We start from the raw sequence: 20,967 nt of genomic DNA, 5'->3' as shown, positions 1-20,967 counted from the left end.
GTCAGACACAGGGAGGCAACTAGGAAAGTTAAGGCCTCCTTCGAATTAAACCTCTGCAAGAGGGGTCAGGGACAACAGAAAGGGCTTCTTCAAGTACACTGCAGATCTGTGTGGTCTGGATGATTGGGTAGTGAGGTGGACTGTGAACTGGCTGAAGGGAAGAAGCCAGAGAGTTGTGGTCAATGGGACGGAGTCGAGTTGGAGTCCTGTATCTACTGGAGTTCCTCAGGGGTTGGTACTGGGACCAGTACTATACAGTACATTCATCAGCGACTTGGATGAGGGAATGGAGTGCACTGAGAACAAGTTTGCTGATGACTCTAAACTGAGAGGAGTAGCTGACATGCCAGAAGGCTGCTGCCATCCAGTGGGAACTTAATGGGTTGGAGAATTGGGCAAGGAGAAACTTAATGAAATATAAAAAGGGGAAGTGTAGAGTCCTGCATCTGGGCAAGAACAACCCCAGACACTAGTGTAAGTTGAGGACTGCCCTACTGGAGAGCAACAAAGGGGAGAGGGACCTGGGTGTGCTGGTGGACAGTGAGATGACCATGAGCCAGCACTGTGCCCTTGTGGCCAAGAAGGCCAGTGATATCCTGGGGTGTATCAGAAGGGATGCGGTTAGTAGGTCAAGAAAGGTTCTCCTCTCCCTCTACTCTGCCCAGGTGAGACCACATCTGGAATACCGGGTCTAGTTCTGAGCCCCTCAGTTCAAGAAGGACAGGAAACTGCTTGAGAGAGTCCTGTACAGAGACGCAAGGATGGTTAAGGGAGTGGAGCATCCACCTTACAAGGAAAGGCTGAGGGAGCTGTGTCTCTTTAGCTTGGAGAAGAGGAGAGTGAGGGGTGACCTTATTAATGTTTATAAATACGTAAAGGGTGAGCGTCAGGAGGACGGAGCCAGGCTCTTCTCAGTGAAATCTAATGATAGGACAAAGGGCAACAGGTGTAAGCTGGAACATAGAAGGTTCTGCTTAAATATCAGACAAAACTTTTTCATGGTGAGGATGACAGAACACCAGAACAGGCTGCCCATTGGTGTTGTGGAGTCTCCTCCTCTGGAGACATTCAAAACCCACCTGGATGCATTCCTGTGTGCCCTGATGTAGGTGTTCCTGCTTTGGCAGGGGGATTGGACTAGATGATCTTTCAAGGTCCCTTCCAATCCCTAACATTCTGTGATTCTGTGACCATGTCTGGGTGTCTTTTTGAAGATCCACAAGGAGGGAGGCTCCACAGCCTCCCTGGGCAACCTGTACCAGTGCTCAGGCACCTTCACAGCACAGAAGTGCTTCATGTTGCTCAGAGGGAACCTCCTCTGCTGCAGCTTGTACCCACTGCCTCCTGTCCTGTTACAGGGAACCCCTGAAAGGAGTCTGCCTCCATCTTCTTTGCATCCTCCCTTTAGGTATTTATAGACACTGATGAGAGCCTCCTCTTCCCCAGGCTGAACTGTCCCAGCTCTTTCAGCATTTCCTCACAGGGGACATACTCCACTCCCTTTATCATCTCTATGGCCCTCTGTTGGACTCTATTCCATATGGCCATGTCTCTCTGGCACTCGGAAGCCCAGAACTGGACTCAGCACTCCAGCTGTGGCCTCACCAGTGCTGAGTAGAGGGGAAGGATCTCTTCTCTCCATCTGCTAGTGATGCTTTGTGTAATGCAGCCCAGGATACCATTAAGGCTTTTTTAACACAACCTTAACCATCAACGTCCTTTCAATCCTCTTCTCAACACGTAACTTTACAATTTTATTATATAAATGTTTTTCTTTATTTTTCTTCTTTTTTCTTGAAAGGGATATGTTCCTAATATCCAAACTTAATAAAGCTGGTTATTTCCTTCCTAGCTCAGAAAGTCTTTCATGCAGACTGGCAAGTGCTTGGAAATGTAAAGCTGTGGGAGATCAGCTAGCTTCAAGATGAATCATTAATTTTGAAAATTACATTTTGGATGAAGTATGCTCTCAGATTTCATATCTGCGTTCATTTCCTGTCTCTGTCATTGTCTTTCTGACTGACCTCTGCGTGAGTTAGTTTCTCTATACTTCCACCCCTCATCTGTACCAGACAATAACCCTGCTACCATCCCAATTCTTTCTTGTTTAAAATTGTGGTCTCTCTGGGCTACTTCTTACCATGCACGCAGATCAAGGTTTAGCATAGTTAGGCTCCTCACACCTACCTTTGAGCCTGCTAGATTATAATGTTGTCAAAATAATATATGCTTTACTCACAATCATCCAAACCACATGCTTTTGTTTAGCATTTCCTCCATTAACCAATAGTGATATAAAATTGCTCACTTCCAAGCACTATTGGCAGAATAAGGATGAATATGATTTAGTCTGTATAAATAACGTGATCAGCCTCAATACTTTTAGCCTCAGCAAAAAAATAAAAAAGGAAAAAATCCCATCCACTGATAGCAATACAGCTACTCTCTGCTCAGAAATCAACTCCAATATAACACAAAGCAGTCTATATGAGGCTTGTTCCTGCACGGTACTTAGTCATTTAGATACACTGTACCTAGAATACATTCTCTTACAAGAAAAAACATTTGAGTTACACAAAAAATCAGTACGTCAGAATTTGAATAACACCTCATTGCAGAAAACAAGTAGACATGTTCAGCTGGCAATGAAATATTGCAAGCAGTCTCATATAAGCACAAAGAATCCTCATAAACCACTCCAAAAACCATTCCAACTTAAAACTAGATGGATCACAGAGATACGACTTTAGTATATAATACAACTATAAATATTAATACTAAATTGACTTGTAAACATGTGCAACTGCACTTCTGAATTATTTGGTGTAGTTGATCTTTAAATGTTACTTCTTCCTTTTGAATTTTGTTTGGATTTTTCAAATCACTGAATAATCAAGCAGGGGTTACTGATGGGAGTACAGACTTTAGAAAACAGTACTTCCTTATGATTTTTAAAAAATAAAAAATGTTAGCATGAATTCTTGCTTTAAAATCACCCCCTATCTTTTACCACAATGTTGGTTTTCATCTCTCCTGTATACAGCCTCATTATTACTGTATCTTTTTTTCTACCAGCATCCTACTCTATTGAGTTCCTTCTTGCACCTCTCCATTTCATTTCAGAATCTTTCTGAAGCTTGTCGTGCTTTGTGCTCTTACAATGCTCCTCCCTCACATCCAAGGAGACCTCTTTTCTTCAGCAGACTCTTCCCAAGCAGCAGTATTTTGGTTTGCTTGAGACCATTCTTCAAAGTCCGGTTATTTCTTCAGTACCTGTTAGAGATAGACTTCTAATCTCATTCCTGCTTCCTATTGTGCCTTCTTGTATGAATGTCCCTTGATGCCGTAAGAACTGAGACTATCACCTCATTCCACAAAAGCTTAATTAACATCAACGTATTTTTATACAGCTTAACCCCGCTCATACCTTTTTTTCTCCTCCCAAACTAAGTACAAAATTAAAACCGGATTGTACTCACCTGTCAATAAACTGGTCAATCATGATAAGATCACCTGGTTGTATTTCTTCTCGTAATGAACCGCAGGCAGTAGTCACCAAAACATGTGAACAATTCTCCTCTTTTAAAGCCCAGATATTGGCACGGTAATTGACATTTGATGGCATAATTGTATGATGTCTTCCATGTCTACAAAGATGCATGTTGACAGCAAGTCAAATAAATCAGACTGGAATTGCCTTTGTTCTCTCAGATAAATGGAATTCTAGGAAATGTAGTTTCTCTAAACAACACTGGAGGTGGAACTGATCATTTCAGCAACTTGGGGCATAGCTTGTTTTCTTAACTGTATTAAGATTCTCAAAATATTTGAACCAAGAAGTAATGATGTAGCTTTTTTTTTTTACAAGTTGAACTTTGAGATTGTAATGAAAAAATTCTTGAAACTACAATTGAAATACACTTTAGCATCTTTAAGGGTACAAAAAACATTTTTCTCTGAAATTTGTAACCCATTTTCATAGATTCTGAATACCCAGGGAATAGCAATATTACATCTTCCACACACTACAACAGATTTATAAGATTTATATACAACTCTACAGAATTTCTACTCAAGCATTGCTTGTGTTCTCTAACCTAGAAAAGAGTGGAACATCACAGGAAATTAAAAGCAGAAAACATACCCTGTTTTAATGTCACCCTCTCAGAGAAAACAGTAGTGTATCATCAGATTTTTCTCTTTGCTTCTAAAATGATCTGTCCATTTTCATAAATTAGAAGAATGACTTCGCATCATTTCAGAATCATTTTTTCACCAAAACAGAAAATACTTAAGTCTTACAAGAACATGCTTTCATTTTATCTCTGTCATCACTACAGAGATGCATTACTCCCATTAAATATATTTGAAAGTTGTTCCAAAATATGTAGAAGGAAAGGGGGAACTTAATTTCCCAATTAGCTCCTTCAGAGAGAGCAAAAAGTTTGAAAAACTTGATCAGTCAGGAATTGGGAATTGCACATGGCACAACCAAGTATTGTCAGGCAGGATTCCCGTGTTGTCATTAGCATTTCTGATAAGCTAGCAAATGTGTAGATTTATTGTTTAATATTGTAGCTGTAATAATTCCCTTCCAGAATATATATATATATATATATTTTTTAAATCTGGTGTTCAAAGTTAACTTCCCTTTCCCCCCCCAAAACCACTAAGCAAAGGTACAGGTACATTGGTCCCAAAAATAAACTTGTGGGACTCATATGTGAATGGTCATAAAACCCAGTGAAGAAATAACTCACACCACAGTGGTTCAGCCACCTGTAGCCCAAGGTCTATTCTGATATAGCACAACCATGTGACCTTGGTTTAGTATTTTTTTTATTTTAGAAAATGTTTCCCAGGTATAATAAAACATGCCAGCAAACCACAAGCAGAAACGTGGAGTTGGAAACAGTCATCTGATTAACGGAAAAATACTAGCATGAAAAGAGTCAGGACATTAACTGCAAATAGGTCACAATTGCCCTGGCCAGCCTCACACTTTGTCTTCCACAGAGGCACACCGTGTCTATGAGCTCAGTGCTCCCTCCCTCAGGCTCAGGCCCTGGCCATCTCTCTTTGCACAAACTGTGTCACAGCCGTGTCTCCTGGATGGCTCTTAGACCTTTGCTGTCATTCATCTCCAGACCTGTTTTTTTGATGGATTTTTGCACAAATGCTTCAGCCTTGTCTCCAGCCCTGTCCTGGCCCTGTTTCCTACTGCTCCTGCCTGGGCTACCTGGATGGATCCTGGACCTGATTCATCACCTCTGCTTCTTGAGAACTGTTAATAGACCTTGTTATTAGCAGCTGGCTCAGACCATGTTGTCCAGATACTGTATTAACATTTTAATATTTCACCTATTAGCACTTTAATCCAAGATATCCATGGCTATGCTAGCCAGTGTTACTATTCCATGTACTCATTTACAGATCCTGCTTCCAGCATCTGCTGTGAATATGGTAAGAGACATCTGAATAAAGATGACCCAGGGAGGGAGAATTACATGGGATGCAGCCTTCTAAGCAATGCAGGTAGCAGCTAGAGGACTCAGTAATCAAAAGGGATGACTTGGAAGAGTCTACAGGAGTACCAAGTACAGATTGACATACAGGCCTGACAAAGTCAGGGTAAAAATTCAGTTCACCTCATGTAAAAAGAGAAGATTTTTGAGAAAACTTAAAAACATCATATAAAATCCCTCAAGATGCTCACTTACCTTGCCAGCAGCACACAGCTCACATTTTTTATCTTTCCCAAAATCAAAGCATCTGATGGCTGCAAAACAAGCAAAAAATAATGAGTTACTGCATACCAATCACAACAGAAACCTTAACTACTACTTAAAAATAAGGAGTACAGCTATATAAGGGAATCCTAGTGAGATAAAAATAACACTGGAAATATCACTGTACTCTCCAGTGACTGGAAATATCACTGTACTCTCCGTGGCAGATTAGTACAAGTGTGGAACTGGAAGATCAGCCAGGATCCTCACAGTGTTTCTGTGTTCGTACTAACAATAACTGCAAGCCCCCACTTTGAGGTTTGAAATAGCACTTTGTAACACTAATACTTTCAAATATGTTGAAACAGTTATTTCAAACAGAGCAGAATTAACATGAAAAAGAATCATGAGCATGTTGCCTTTAAAACAGTTAGCACTGTCCTTTGCAAACTTTGGTTGCTTTTTGCTAAAAAGGAGTCATTTCCTACAGAAACACCCCCCCACAACAGAAATTGCTTTTAATCTGTCCCTTACCCTACGGTTCCCCATTCATTTCTCTGTCACCTTTCTACCAAGCTCACTCTCATGTTTCAGACTCCTCCAACCCTTTCTTCTGCTCCCCACATTTCCCAGCAAACTCCCTCTTCCCTGCTGCATGGATTCCTCCCTTTTGGAGGTGAACTATGATATGACAGAAAACTTCTTGTACACTAACTGTAGAAACAGGGTTGCATTTGGTCAGACTAGGGACCCAGAGATGAAATGTACTTTCCCCTCACAGCTGTAGGACAACGTGTTCCTTCTGATTAGCCAACCAGCCACAAAGCTACAGCATCTTGTTTGTAGCTGCCCAGCTGGGACACATGCCCTAGTTTCATCCTGAGGGAAGGACCCTGTGGTACAGACCCATATCTGGAGCAGCTCTGGAAGAGCTGCTACCTGTGGGAAGCCCACGCCGGATCAGTTCATCAAGGACTGCATCCCGTGGATGGGACCCCACAGCACAGGGGACGAGAGTGACCGAGAAGGAGCGGCAGAGAAGAAGTGCTGTAGACTGACCATAACCCCCATTCCCCCGTTCCCCTGCGCCGCTTGGTGGGAGGAGGTGGAAGAGGGTGGATGGGGGGGCAAGGTGCTTTTGGTTTCTTTCCTTTGTTTCTCACTGCTCTAGCTTGTTAGTAATGAGCAATAAATCTTACAAGTTTCCTATGCTGAGTCTGTTTTGCCTGTCCCAATAATAACTGTGCAATCTCCTCATCCTTATCTCAACCCTTGAGCCCTTTTCATCATATTTTCTCCCCGTTCCTCTTTGAGGAGGGGGAGTGAGAGAGCAGTTGTGGTGGAGCTCGGCTGCCCACCCGAGTAAAACCACCGCACACTGCTTTGGACACTAATAGTTTTACGTCCTTCTCACACTGTGGTGCATAAAACCTCACAGTACTAGAGGTGAGGCTGCACCAGCACAGACCAGAGCAGGACAATCCCTTCTCTGGACCAGCTGGCAGTCTGGTGCCTGATGCACCCCAGGGTACAGTTGGCCCTTTTCACTGCCAAGGCACACTGCTGACTTGTGCTCAATTTACTGTTAACAAAAATCCCCATCTTCCTCTCTGTGGGAATGTTCTTCAGAGCTCCCATCCTGCTACAGTACTGAGAGCAACCTGTGATCCGGCTTGGTCTCATCCATTACCAGAGACACTCCACAATTCCACTGCTTGCAGAGACCTTCACCTAGGGGACAAATCCTGCCCTGCAAGGGGCACATCACTACTGTGCTGAAGCCCAGTTTGAACCAACACAAACCCAGCCATATGGGCACAGATCCCAGCTGGCCCACAAGGCATCGTCAATGGAGCAGATCACTGCAGCAGGACGCGCTTGGCTGGGTGTCACAAGGAGTCCATCTCCTGCTTTGCAGCAACATTTGGAGCAGGATGCGTAGTACTGCCCACCCCTGTATTCCCTCACGTTTGCAGAAGCAACTTGTAGCTGTAAGAAAAAATGTGTTTTTCTCTGGTCTTTATTTACACAGGACAACGATAAATAAATTCCTCAGTAATCACTTAATCTCTCCTCGGGCTGAAATCACCATCTTTGCTCAGCCCAGGGCCAAAGCAGCAACACAAGCAAGCACAGCACACCACTCTGCAGCCTGGGGAAGGACCATCACATGAAAAACAACTCTTGTACCCGAGTCTTCTGCTGAGCAGCCCTCTGCACTGTATATGTCTCTTGATGCAGGCTGCTAAGAAGGGCAGCTCCATCTTCTGGAAGTTGATGTTTTTGAAACTCTTGTGTGGTTTTGGCATGTGATTTGAAGCAAGAAGCCTGCTCTTAGCTCAGTTTCTGTTACCAATTCTGCTGCTTGCAGACATGCCATTACTGCCATAAGCTGCTCTCCTCATGCAAGCAACCTCTCAGCAAGCTCTGCATGAACTCACCATCCCTAAAGGATTGGAAAAACAGGAAACCCTTTCAAAAGTGTCTTAAGATTTGATGTTGATGTTTGAATTTCCCTTTGAAATCCCTGTAACTTTTTTGTCGAAACAATTTATCCCTGCACTGCAAAGCTGTCATTTATTTCTAGTTGGAGATTTTGTGCTTGAAAATAAAGCCAAGGAGAAGAGAAGTGTTCAAAGACACCTTAATATGTCGACAAGCATGGAGTACCAGAAACTGAGCCCTTAGGGGAAAACATATCGCGTGTACAAGTAACTTAGCAAAGACAAGGCTGTTCTGCCTAGTGAATATTTAGGTACCATACAGTTTGAGGAAATAATATAATATACTCATCAGCAGAAACAGTTGTGAGACCATGACAATAACCTGGAAAGAGTTGGAAGGGATTGAAGACAATGCAGGCTGTATGGCCACACTGCTGGGCTAGCAGCATCCCTGCTCAGCCAGGCCCAAAAACAAGCTGATGGTCTGAGAAAACAAAGCAGGACTCCTGTGGGGTCCTCTCTGGCCACAGTCCTACCTGTGAAAGGGGCTTTGTTTGCCAGCAGCGTGTGTGTGGTCATGGAGGCTGCGGGTGCAGGAGCAGGCAGAGGACATCTTGTACATGGGGGCCAGCCCCTGCGACGGCAAGTGGCAGCAACAGTTCTTTAAAAATGAATCCCTGGTACTGCATCTGGAGCTGGCCGCATTTTCCTACTGGCAAATTGTGACTGGGAGAAACTGGAAAAAGGTCTCTGGACAAGACCTTTTCTGCTGAAGGGAAACGCTTTCCCCAGGCCATTAAGAAGCTAAGGAACAACATTAATGTTATCTTAAATGTAAAATCAGAAAATGAGATGGCTTTGCAATTCATTTTACCAACACACATACTGTAGTCATTAAAGATCTGACTTTATTTTTTAAGAGTGATTCATGCAGTTAGCTTCTGGTTCATTTCTGTATTAGCTTTGGAACCATAATAAATCTCACTTTGGAGTTCCAGAATGATTAATTTCTCAGCCACATTTTTGCTTTGAAGTGTCCATTGGCTGTTAATGAAACAAGCTTTGTTGTGTTTTCTTCAAAGTCACAAACCAAAAACATACAGATGCTTTGGGCCAAAGGAAGGAGCAAGAAGGTCTGTCCAGCAGTAAGAATTTGGCCAAAATGAGGAGGGAGCTCCTACCTCGACACCTTGGAGAAGTTTTTTGTTTGTTTGATCAAAACCTCTGTGTGCAGAGGCAAGGGGAGAGTCAGTTCTCTGAGCTCCTGATTTTGCAGGTGGAGTCTGCTCCCGGGCTATACACTTCAGAGATCTGAAATGTGGGGTGCTTTTCGCTTCCCATGTTCAAAACTTTTTGTTAAAAAATGTAAGGCCTCTGTTTCATTAGGTGTTGAACTGCATTGCTGCTGAACATTGGTGCAGTTGGATGTGTTGCTTCTTCAGCCCAATTCAGAACTGCACTTTTACTATTTCAGTAAGGATATTGGAAGACACTCTGTGCCAGTCTCCCCCTCCTGGGAATTAAAGCTGAAATAGTTGTTAACAAAATTGCAATATATTTACTGATCACAAAGGTGTAAATGTCTGGGAGAACTCACACATTCATATTTAGAAATGTCTGTTGCCTACTACTTAGTATCATTTTTTTTTGATTTTAACTCTAGCTATAAAATTTCAATTCTCATTTACATTTTATTTTATTACTGTTAATTCTACTACTCATGTGAAAATGTGCAGAGACATAGAATAAAAAACTAGTATATGAGTCCCATACAGCTACATATTAGAGACCTTGATTTCTAATAAGAATAACATTTTCTACTTCCTACTGTGCGGCTATTTGGGGTCATTTTTTATGTAGGATTTCTTCAAAACATTTATGCATTCACCTAGATTTAAATTCTACTGGATGCACATTTACCATTTTTTTTAATAAAGGGAATATTCCTAAAACTTGTTTTCAGAATGAAGGTGTATTCTGACTTTTTAAGAAGTCCCCATTTATTGTTAAGCTGTTGACATTTAAATATTTAACCTATTTACCTTACTTTATGCATATTCTTCTGAACCAGATATGGCTATAAAAGTATACTTTCTGAACAGGGAGAAAGGCTTACTGTCTAGTTGTCAAGGCATTTTGCTCTTACAACATTCCTTAACAATGACAGTTCACAATAATTAGCATTTAGGGTTTTGGTTTTTGAGTCTGTTTGTTTTGTTTAGGAAGCCCAGAAAAAGATTTGCTGTGTGAAGTAATAAGCAAGCAACTTAGGTCACAGCAGAATACAAAAATATCCTTAAAAACTAAAAAGGACTTCAGTGGAAATTCCTTGCCTGCTCTCAAAATGAAAAATAAAGATCACCAAGTAGAAAACAAAGATCATGGATCATTTCCTTCAGAAATGCCAAACTCCAGTTTCCTGCAAGTGCAAATTCAAGTTTACTGCCAAGTGCCAAATTCCAGTTTCCTGCAAGTGCCAAATTCAAGTTTCTATCAATTTCCAAAATATCTGGGGGAAATAAAGTACAATTTAACTCCTATTTGATATTCATTTGTGTCATGGAACTCTACTGAATATTCACATACACCACTGCTGCAGCAAGAATGCAACAACTTTTAAACCCAAGAGTCACAGCATTCAAGGTGTCCCTCCCAGTCTGCTGCCTTCCTAGCCACTTCAAAAGGCTTCAAGCTGGCCATGTTACAGATTTCTACAGAACAAACTGAGGGCATCTTTCAGGTGATTGCCTGAAGAATTGTCTTGCCTATGGAAGTTAGAAACATGATGAGGAAAACGGAACATTTGGAACAAAGAATGCAATGATAAATGACAGATTAAGAAAGGAGTTTGCAAATAGTGCATCCAGAAAGGAGATAAGGATAAATCAGCACTGTACAAAGTTACAAGGAAGTGAAAGACACAGAAATTTCAAACTGTGTGTTAACTACTTAACAGAGCTAGTGTATGCTTCAGTTCCGCTCTTTTTCCCCCACAAGATCTTTCCAGTGTTATACCTCTGCAATATTATCTAATTTGTACTTCTGAGCTTTGAAACGCTGATAAAATAATAAAAAGTTCCAATGGAACAATCTGAATTTAAACCTCTAATATAGTATTTTCAAAACAGGATTTAATAAAAGGCCCAATAAAAAGTTCTCAAACATTAATAATTCACATGCATATTTAAATTATATTTAACTACTTCCCCCTTCCACAAAATCCAAGTCAGATATATATTAGTCAGTCTTGCAAAACAGAAAAGGAAGCAAGGAACCCTACACAGTTAACCCTAAGTTATGACAGTAACAAACAATTTAAACAAATCCCCTCTGACTACAACATAAATATGCATAAAATATGGTTTTTTTTTGACGTCGACAGGTTTAATTTTTATTTTGGCTTAACCTCAGAAGCAAGATTGAACAGAAAACAACATAAACACGCACATGGAAAACTTGAAAGGGAAAAAGTATCTCATAGATTTTCCGATCCTTCATTTAATCTGCAATCAAGTTTATGAACCAAGTGATGCACACAGAGACAGAGAGGCAGAAGAGGAGCTTTAGTGCTGTGTCACATGGTCTGGTTTTCCTGCTGCAAGCACACAGAGCTCATATACAGGTCAGAAAAGAAACCTGCTTTGTTAGCCAGATATACCCTTAAAAAAAAAAAAAAAAGAGAGAGAGAGACAGGGTGGAACACATGCTTTATAGAAGTTTCTAGCACAGGAAGACCATTGGATGATTTGGGGAAAGGTGTTTCAGAACCAAGTTCTAACATCCAGAAAGCAGAACAATCTAACTGAAAATATAATCTGAAAAAAAATAAGTTTAATTAGTAGCTTCACAATACAATGCTGAGGATAAATGCTGTTGCAAGCAATTTGCTTGCTCTCCAAGAGAACAGTATTGTCCATACCTGGAGACAGAATACCAAAAGGTTCTGGGGTATTTTCCAGAGAACAATGAGGTAACAAAATTTCATCCCAGTTTTTTTATACAATAGGAATGATGGAAGCAGAAAAGGGAGAAGAAAAGGTTGGAATATTAACAGGTCTAATTGTATTACTTTTCATGAAACTAATTTACTACATTTCCACTAATATTACTAACATCGAAAGATGTTTGAATCTTACTTCTCTCAGCAGTTAAAAGACCACAAAGGTCTGAAGTGTTTGTTTAGATAAAGTGTTTTACTTCTTAAAATTTCAGGCACTCTTCATTGTTGTGAAGGCTCTATGAAAAAGCATCCTTATGGCAGAAAAAAAAAAAACAATTTGGTTTTGTTTCAACAGCTATCAGGAAGAAGAAAAGACATACTTTAGAAAAAAAAATTCTAAACTAAACCACAGGCTTCTACACTTTTCCAAGCATATTTATTAAAAAATAAAAACTAAAAAATATCATTTTCCATTTTACATTCTGCAATGACAGCTGTTTCTCTGCCATCTGTCGTTCTAAAACAAGAGAGGCAGGCTGTGTAACACCTCCTTGCTGAATGTTAAAAAATCTCAGCAGCAAAACAAGCAAACATTAATTCAGAAATTACATTTCTCAGGTTTGATTCTGCTTCATTTTAAGTGAAGCAACTTGACATACTCATTGCACCATATGCCAACTGTACCTTGTGGCATAAGCCCTGTGCTTCTTAACATAAGGCTTATCCACCAGTTGTTCCATGAAGACAACAAGTGGAAACACTGAAGTTACTGTGGCTCTCTGCAGAAGTCTGACTACACGAAACAGCTATCATACCAATGGCATGAATTCAGATCTGCAGGCAGAGAGGAGAGAGGCAAGCCAGCAAGGATGAGGATAAATACTCGTCGTTTGGCTGTGCTGCCTTTCACAGATGTGGAAGTCCTGTGAAGTTGTCCAGCTTCCCACTCAGAAGGTCAGCTTGAGTCCCAGCTAGCTGGTAACTGTAACTGAAATTCACACATGCATTCCTGCTATGACAGCTCCTCGGTTTGGAAAAAGACACACAACACATGAACATATACAAAGGCAGAACAGTGACAAGCCTTTTTAAAGTGAGCCTATGCTGAATGCATAATGCACAAGCTCAGACACAGCAAGTCCATTGATCAAGGTACCTCACAAACTACAACAGCCAACCAAGATTTAATTTCCCCCATCCATGTTGCTTCTGTGAAGAACTCAGAGAAAAACACAGCAGCTAAATTTACATCCTAAAAGAAATTTTACAAGCCCTTCATTTTGACAAAAGATGAAGGACTGAGGAAGTTTTTTCCACTCTCCCATGTAAGAGCCATCTTGCAAGTACTCCCATTCAACTCTATAAGTCTAAGTCCTACTGTGGGGGTCACCTACAGCACTCCAGAATTTGGGCTACTCAGATCTTGTTGCATCCAAGTGCTGTCACAGAACAGCCTCCTAAAGGCTGCACTGCCGCTGTGCCCATACCACTCATCCAAACCTCTGACCTGTGAGAGAGGAGGAGAGCATTTCATATTTCTCGGACAAAGGCTTCAAGCCTTATCTGCTACAAGGGTAGCAATATCTTTGCATTTGAACAGTCTGCAGAAACAGCCATGCTGTGACCATCCAGGAGCTTCCAAAAGTAAGAAATTAAATGGCAGCTGGTTTGGTTTAGCTAATGGATACTGCTTTGTATCAACACTGAATACATTTGAGCAACAGGATAAAGAAAACAGAGGAGGGGAGTCTCCTTTATTCTCTTGCAATTTGTTAGCAAATTCTGCAGGATGGTGGAAAAAATAAATGTATTTTTCTGACATTTTTTCCTACTTGACCTTCATCACCTTCCCCTTCTTGAGCTGTACACACACAAACCATTTCCACTCCAATTTCCCCCTTAAACCATTTTGAATAGAGGCACAAATTCAAATTTTCAACCACAGGCCACAGAGATTAACTTTTTGGCCAGCTTCTATCCATAAAATGACTCTTGCTGCTATATGCCAGATGTTTTATTGTATGTACATTAGCTTATGCTGGTAAATTTCGTAAGATGTGATTCTGATGGCAATTCTAAAGCAGTTAACTACTCTGGTCTTACGACATTGCAGAAAAATTAAGATTCAGATCTTCCATAAACTTCCTCAGTCAACTGAAACCTCTCCCTTGTTTTCCTGCCTGTAAAACTCTCTCTTGTCCTTCATCTTGCCAGTTTCTATGTCTTTCATACCACACTAGGCACTGTGTATAGAGCAACATACCTAGCCTCCATTTCCCTTTGCTGAGGAAAAGGGCTGAAGCAACACAAAGGAAAGCTCATAATGAATACGATGCCTCATAAACGGCCTTCAAGCTCCATTTTAAAACGTTTCAAGTGGTGAGGTTGTAAATATGACTGTAAGGAAAGCACTGGTGTATAAGGTGTAATTCAGGGATAACAGTGAAAATGTTGGCCCATATACCTCGAAGGCCAGTTTTCTGCAAGTTAGAAAGGTTCCTGGAGCTACCTGAAATATAATACAGGACACACAATAGCACAGATTTGAAAGACAGGGTTTATGCCTCTTGGCTGCAAATTCAGGACTGAGTAAATTCATCCAACGTACAAAGGAGAAGAGGTGTATTCTCCTTTGCACATCATCATTTTTGTAAGATCTTGTTTCTACAAACTATGAATCACACAATATAAAGCCATGAAAAAGAAATACAGCTTTGTGACTGCACCTCTGTTATACATCCACTTAGCACAGTAGCCTAGTCTGACAATTTTTCAAGCACAAAAACATCTTAAAAATGGGAAGAAGTCTTAGTAATAACAGAGCAGGTTATACACACCTTGCCATAAGGAGTATCAACATATTTTTCTGTTCTTCCTTCTAAGATATCTGGATCATCCAGGCCAGTTCCACCGATGATTCCAATCTTAGACAGAAAAGTACATATTAGCCTTCTTGAAGTTATGCTCCATTTAACAACATATTTGAAAAATTACTTAGACACCTACAAAATGTATTTTCTGCTTGAGATGGGGCTAGACCATGCATCAATATAATATTACACGCCCAGCACAGTTTTCCAGAAAGGAAATTTAAACCAACTGATTTTAAACAGTTGTATTTAACTTGTCAATATCATACGCTGCGATTCTCCTCTTTAAAGGTAGAAAATTTAAAATGCCATGGAAAATGCACAAAGATGTGCCCATTCATCATTTATTCCCAATATGAAAATGAATGGAGTTTCCTGGCAATGCCTCTAACGAGTGAGAAACACTTGTGTAAAGCATGACAGAACACAGGCATCTTGTTTCCACTGGGAGAAACAGTCCTGTATATAACTACTATACTAAATACCAGACATTATTACATACTATTGTACCAACAAAAATTATGAACCTCCCTTTTTTTTCCAAAACATTAGAGGGTTTTTCTGGTGACTTGTGAAGACCTAGGAACCTCCCTGCTTCTGTAAGTAGTCTCAGTACATCTTCTGAAAAGGGGGACAGATCAGCAGCAGCTTCATAAGTGAAATACAAAGAATCTGTTGACAATGTCAACTGCTGTGAGCACTGCTGGGGTTCTTTGAATATATACAATTATTCTGGTATGTAAGAATGCACAAATACTCATTCATTGTTTGCCCACAGGCCCATCAAAAATTCTCTCCTGTGTAGATGTGGGGGGGTCACGCTTCTTTCCACATGCAACCCTTCTGTAAGTAGAAACATTAACAGACTTTTGCTTTTCTTACTTCTTTAATGACACCTTTTGAAGTAACTACCTCCCCTCCCCCCCCCTTTTTTTTCTAATGAAATAAACTCGCAGTTTCGAAGCATAATGGAAAGAAAAAAAGAAAGGGCTAAGCAAAGGGCCACTTAAATCAATACATTTCCTTAGGCAATCAGGCTGCGAGTACTACATGTATGTTGTGTTTTCATACAACTTGTACTGAATCCATATCATCCATCTGACATGCTTAAGTAAAGATTGATTTATTGTTCTTGCTCATTGCTGATATGTTCTAGTTCACTTGCAAAAAAAAAAAAAAAAAAACAGAAAGAAAAAAAAAAGATAATCTGAAACATAATGAGTCCAAAATCATCTGCGATTTCATATTCCAGCTAAAGAATAACGTATCTGAATTTTCCTGTGTCTGATTCACCACTGATAAGTATCTTGATTTTGTCTTTCTAGGGAAAGACAAAACCATGTTCAGTTAAGTTAAGTTTTCTATTGAGCTCACTATACTTACAGTTCTTTGGATGGAAGGGCTACTGTCAGTCATATGGTCTTTCACAACCTCAAGCATAGTAACTGTACTTAAAAATAACGTCACCATTTGTGACATGGGGACAATACTACTGCTTTTGCTGTTTTTTTTTTTTTCTTTCTTTTTTTTAATGCAACCAACTGTTGCAAAGTTTGTCTCACTTTTTAAGTCGAAGAATTTTTATCCTGGCTGAATTGCTCCTTATGATGGTACAATTATGGCATGACTTATTGCCGTATGGCTCCAGCAGTTTTTATTAAAGTACAAAATTTCTCAAGTGAATACTCCAGACTTAAAACACCATAAAACACCCCCCTCCCAAAACACACAGCCAACTGCCTCTTATTCTCACTTTTTCTTAAGTTACACGTTCACAGAGGCCTGATTGGTTTAATCACTGTTATCACAGTTAGTTCATGAACTGGCTTGACGGTAGAGCTCAGAAGGCTTTAGTGAATGAAGCTACGTCTGGCTGGTGGACGGTGAGCAGCAGTGGTCCTCAGGACTCAAGTCTAGGGCCAGTTCTGTTCAACATTTTTAACAGTTATGTGGATGCACGACCGTAGTGTATCCCTTGCAAGCTTGCTGATGACACTAAACAGAGAGGTGCTGCTGACTCCCTGGAGGGACGAGAGGCCTTGCAGAGGAATGCAGACAGGCTGGAGCAGTGCAGCACTGGGTGATTAACAACCTGCAGTTCAACAAGGGAAAATGATGGGTGCTGCCCTGGGATGGAGCAGTGCCAGGCACAGGCACAGACAGGGAGGCGAGTGGCTGGGGAGCAGCCCTGCAGAAAGGGGCCTGGGGGTGCTGGTGGCAGCAGGCTCAGCGCGAGCCTGCAGTGTGCCCTGGCAGCCTGGAGGGCAAACCCCACTGAGGGGTGCATTAAACACAGCACAGCCAGATGGTCCAGAGAGGTGATCCTCCCTCTATTGAGCATTGCTGTGGTCTCACCTTGAATACTGTGTGCAGTGCTGGTTTCTGCAGTACAAAAGGGATGTTAAAGCCCTTGAAAGCGTGCAGAGGAGGGCAACAAAGCTGGCAGAGGCTTGGAGGGCATGGTCTGTGAGGAGAGGCTGAGGACACTTGGTTTGTCTGGTCTGAAGAAAAGGTGACCAAGAAGCAATCTCACTGCTCTCTGCAGCTTTCTGAGGAGGGGAGGCAGTGAGGGTGGTGCTCTGCTCCCTGGTGAGTGATGGGAGGACAGGAGAGAACAGCACACAGCTGCACCAGGGCAGGTTCAGATGGGGCATGAGAAAACACTTCTGTACTGCGAGGGTGGTCAGACTTCTGAGGTGGGTGGTTGGTGCCCCAAGCCTGCCAGTGTTCAAGGGACATTTCGATAATGCCCTCAATAACATGCTTTAACTTTTGGGCACCCCTCAAGAGGTCAGGCACCTGGAGCTGATGATCTTTAATGGTCCCTTCTAAATCAACTATTCTATTCTATTCTATTCTATTCTATTCTATTCTATTCTATTCTATTCTATTCTATTCTATTCTATTCTATTCTATTCTATTCTATTCTATTCTATTCTATTCTATTCTATTCTATTCTATTCTATTCTATTCTATTGTTTAGTTTCAAAAAACAGAGATCGTTTGGCTTTGTTATAAGTCAAACACTTCCCGGAGAAAGCTGTCCACAGCAGAGTGCAAATGCCAATACGTAAGTCGTTTACATTAACATCTCTTATTTCCTTTTGCTACCCCCTTGTGGAGCCTGATGAGTAGTGCAAAGGAAAATAAAAATCCAAACTCCAACCGTGAATGTATTTGAATGTTAGGGAAGACAGATCACTGTTTCTGGTAGTATTGTGTTGCTTATGTATCACAAACATTCAGATTAAATGTTAGAATGAGGTTGCTCAAGGAAATCCTGAAACCTATATAAATTTTATGATGAACAATTTTTTTTTGCCTTAAGAATCATATTAAACTGTGCAACAGTCTCAATGCTCAAAATCTGTAAGACCAGCCTTAACAATGCTCATGCATGTATTCAGTAAACACTGAGTATACTACATAACCCAGGATCAAAATGGGGACTTCTTTTTTTCTTGATTCTAAAAAAAAATTAAAAAATCCTTCAGTAACTTAATTAGTTTTAGTTTGGTATTATACTCTCCTGCTTTATTAGTGCCTTGTGACTTAAGATTGAGAACATGCACAAGCAAATGATTTTTTATGTCTGACAACGTGAAAGGTGTTGGGATTGAGGAAAACAATGAAGTGCTGGAGATACGAGCTATAGCTATACCACATAAACATTAATTTTCAAATTTTCAACTGTTCTAGAAACATAGAACCATAGAATGGTTTGGGTTGGAAGAGACCTTAGAGATCATACAATGATAGAATCGTTTAGGTTGGAAACAACCTCTAAAATCATCAAGTCCAACTGTTAACTTAGCAGTGACAAGTCTCCCATTAAACTACATCCCTAAGCACCGCATCTATGGCTGGCTTTCTGGGCTGCAAGCACACACTGTTGGCTCATGTCGATCTTCTCAAGAACCAACTCCTCCTGTTCCTTCTCATCAGGGCTGCTCTCAATCCATTCTCCTTATTCTCTCTTTATCTGTGTTTGGGATTGTCCCAACCGAGATGAGATGCAGGACCTTGCTCTTGGCCTTGTTGAACATGAGGTTCATACAGTTTCACCTAGCAGCCCAGGCTCTGAAGGCAAAGCACAGCAAAGAGGAGTTGGTTCAGTAAGACAAGTTTCACTGATTCTCAAAAGGCAGATAAAGTCACTTTTAGGAGTGACCTCAAGAACAGAAAGACGCTAGACTGTATGCTCCTTTCCAGACTGCATCCTACAAGGTGACAGGGGCATAACCTTAGCTATAGGCAATGGGTACAAGCTGGAACACAGGAGGTTCCACTTAAATACAAGAAGAAACTTCTTCATGGTGAGGGTGACAGAGCACTGGAACAGTCTGTCCAGAGGGGTGGTGGAGTCTCCTCCCCTGCACACTTTCAAAACCCACCTGGACATGTTCCTGTGTGACCTGATGCACATGTAGGTGTTCCTGCTCTGGCAGGTGGATTGGACTAGATAATCTTTCAAGGTCCCTTCCAATCCCTGACATTCTGTGATTCTGCGATATAGTTACCATCAATTTTTACATGTTATCAGGAATTTTACAGTGGTCCTAGCCATGAAGTATTTTACTATAGCATCATCCAGCTCAAACATTGTGAGGAAGAGCAAGAAACATGAAACTTATCAAAGTTTCACATCAGTATGGTGGTACTTATTTCACCAGTAACTATAAAATGAAAAGCAATTCTCTATGGGAATCTAAATAATAATTGTACCTAAGTGTATTCTTTCCATAATCTGCTGTTTGGCAAAATTCCTCCCATAGGCTCAAGCATGAGGCAGAAAATTGACAATGTACAATCCATACTTGCCCATTTAGCAGTGGCTTTAGGCACTAATAAAAATGTCATCACCATCAGTGATGAGTTTTTCTGACAACTGAAAGACACTGAATACTCCTGTATCCCTCTCTATTTTTTGGACTGGGAGATGAGGAGAGGGAGAGAACAGCACTGAGAAGAGTTTCACTTAAAAGGGAATAAAGAAGAAGCTGGAGATTATTTGCAGTTAGAAGATAACAGAACACGCTTTCAATGTAAAATAAAAACGTGAAAGACAGTTTTCAGATGATTTATAAAAACGGCTCGGGAGGCTTATGTTATCTCAGAAAAGTGATTGAAGCTTCACTCAAAACACAAATCCAGAGCGCCAGCCTGTTTTCCTCCTCCCTGACGCAAGCCGGAGCCTTTCCAAGCCATGTTTAAAGAGTACAGGCAGCGCCACCTTTAGGACTAGATTTTAGGACTTAATGCACAGGCGGCGCCATGCCTCTCGGTGCTACCGAGGTCGGAAACCCCCGGAGCGCAGCGCTGCCCGCGGGGCCAGCCGCGTGTCCGTGGTCGTTCATTTACAAACGGGGAAGGCAAAAAAAAAAAAAAACAAAAAAAAAAAAAAAACAAAAAAAAAACAACACAAAGGGCGCGGGGCCCGCGCCGCTCCGCCGTCCCCTGAGGATGCCGCGGGCCCGCCCTCCGGTGCGGAGCGGGAGGCGGCGGAGCGGGATGGCGGCGGAGCTCGGCGCCGGCAGCGACTCGCCACGGAGGCACGGGGCGAGAAGGGCTGAGCGGCTCCCTCCGCCCCGTTCCCGGCTCCCCGCTGCCGCCCCGGCTCCGCACAGCCCCCAGGGGACGAGTGGGAGCCAAGGGCTCGCTGGCAGGCGGCCAGGCGGCCGCCGGACGCCGGTTCCGCCCCGCCATGGCACCGCGCCATCATCTCTCACCTTCACAGAGCTGCCGGCGGCCATCTTAGCGCGATGAGAGAGGGCGGTGCTGCGCCGCCCGGGATAGCGCCTCAGCCGTGCTCTACGCTAGAGGGCAGCACCTCTCTCTCTCTTTTTTTGTTTTTAAATCTTTTTTTTTTTTTTTTTTTTTTTTTTTTTTTTTTTTAGTTTGTTTCAGGTTAACTCTGCACAAGTAGGTACCGTCTTCGCCTTATCTCGGAGCATTCCCCTAAGTGTTAAAAGACAAAGCCGGAG

At 41.6% G+C, this 20,967-nt stretch overlaps 1 protein-coding gene across 1 annotated transcript in view; it reads right to left on the bottom strand.

Moving 5' to 3' along the window:
- Positions 1 to 20,736, bottom strand: part of MTAP (methylthioadenosine phosphorylase) — a gene marked incomplete at its 5' end in the record, with an annotated part of 38,502 nt that extends 17,766 nt beyond the window's left edge. Inside the window, 4 exons of the mRNA XM_084305540.1 lie at positions 3,480 to 3,647; positions 5,721 to 5,779; positions 14,951 to 15,037; positions 20,713 to 20,736. Of these exons, the coding sequence (XP_084161666.1) occupies positions 3,480 to 3,647; positions 5,721 to 5,779; positions 14,951 to 15,037; positions 20,713 to 20,736 (338 nt within the window). The remainder of the gene's footprint in view (positions 1 to 3,479; positions 3,648 to 5,720; positions 5,780 to 14,950; positions 15,038 to 20,712) is intronic.
- Positions 20,737 to 20,967: the final 231 nt, after the last annotated feature.

This window comes from Netta rufina, assembly GCF_964035555.1.
Source record: "Netta rufina genome assembly, chromosome: Z".
Taxonomy (NCBI): Eukaryota; Metazoa; Chordata; class Aves; order Anseriformes; family Anatidae; genus Netta; species Netta rufina.
Note: the sequence above shows the minus strand (reverse complement) of the source record. Positions and strands in the feature narration are given on the sequence as shown.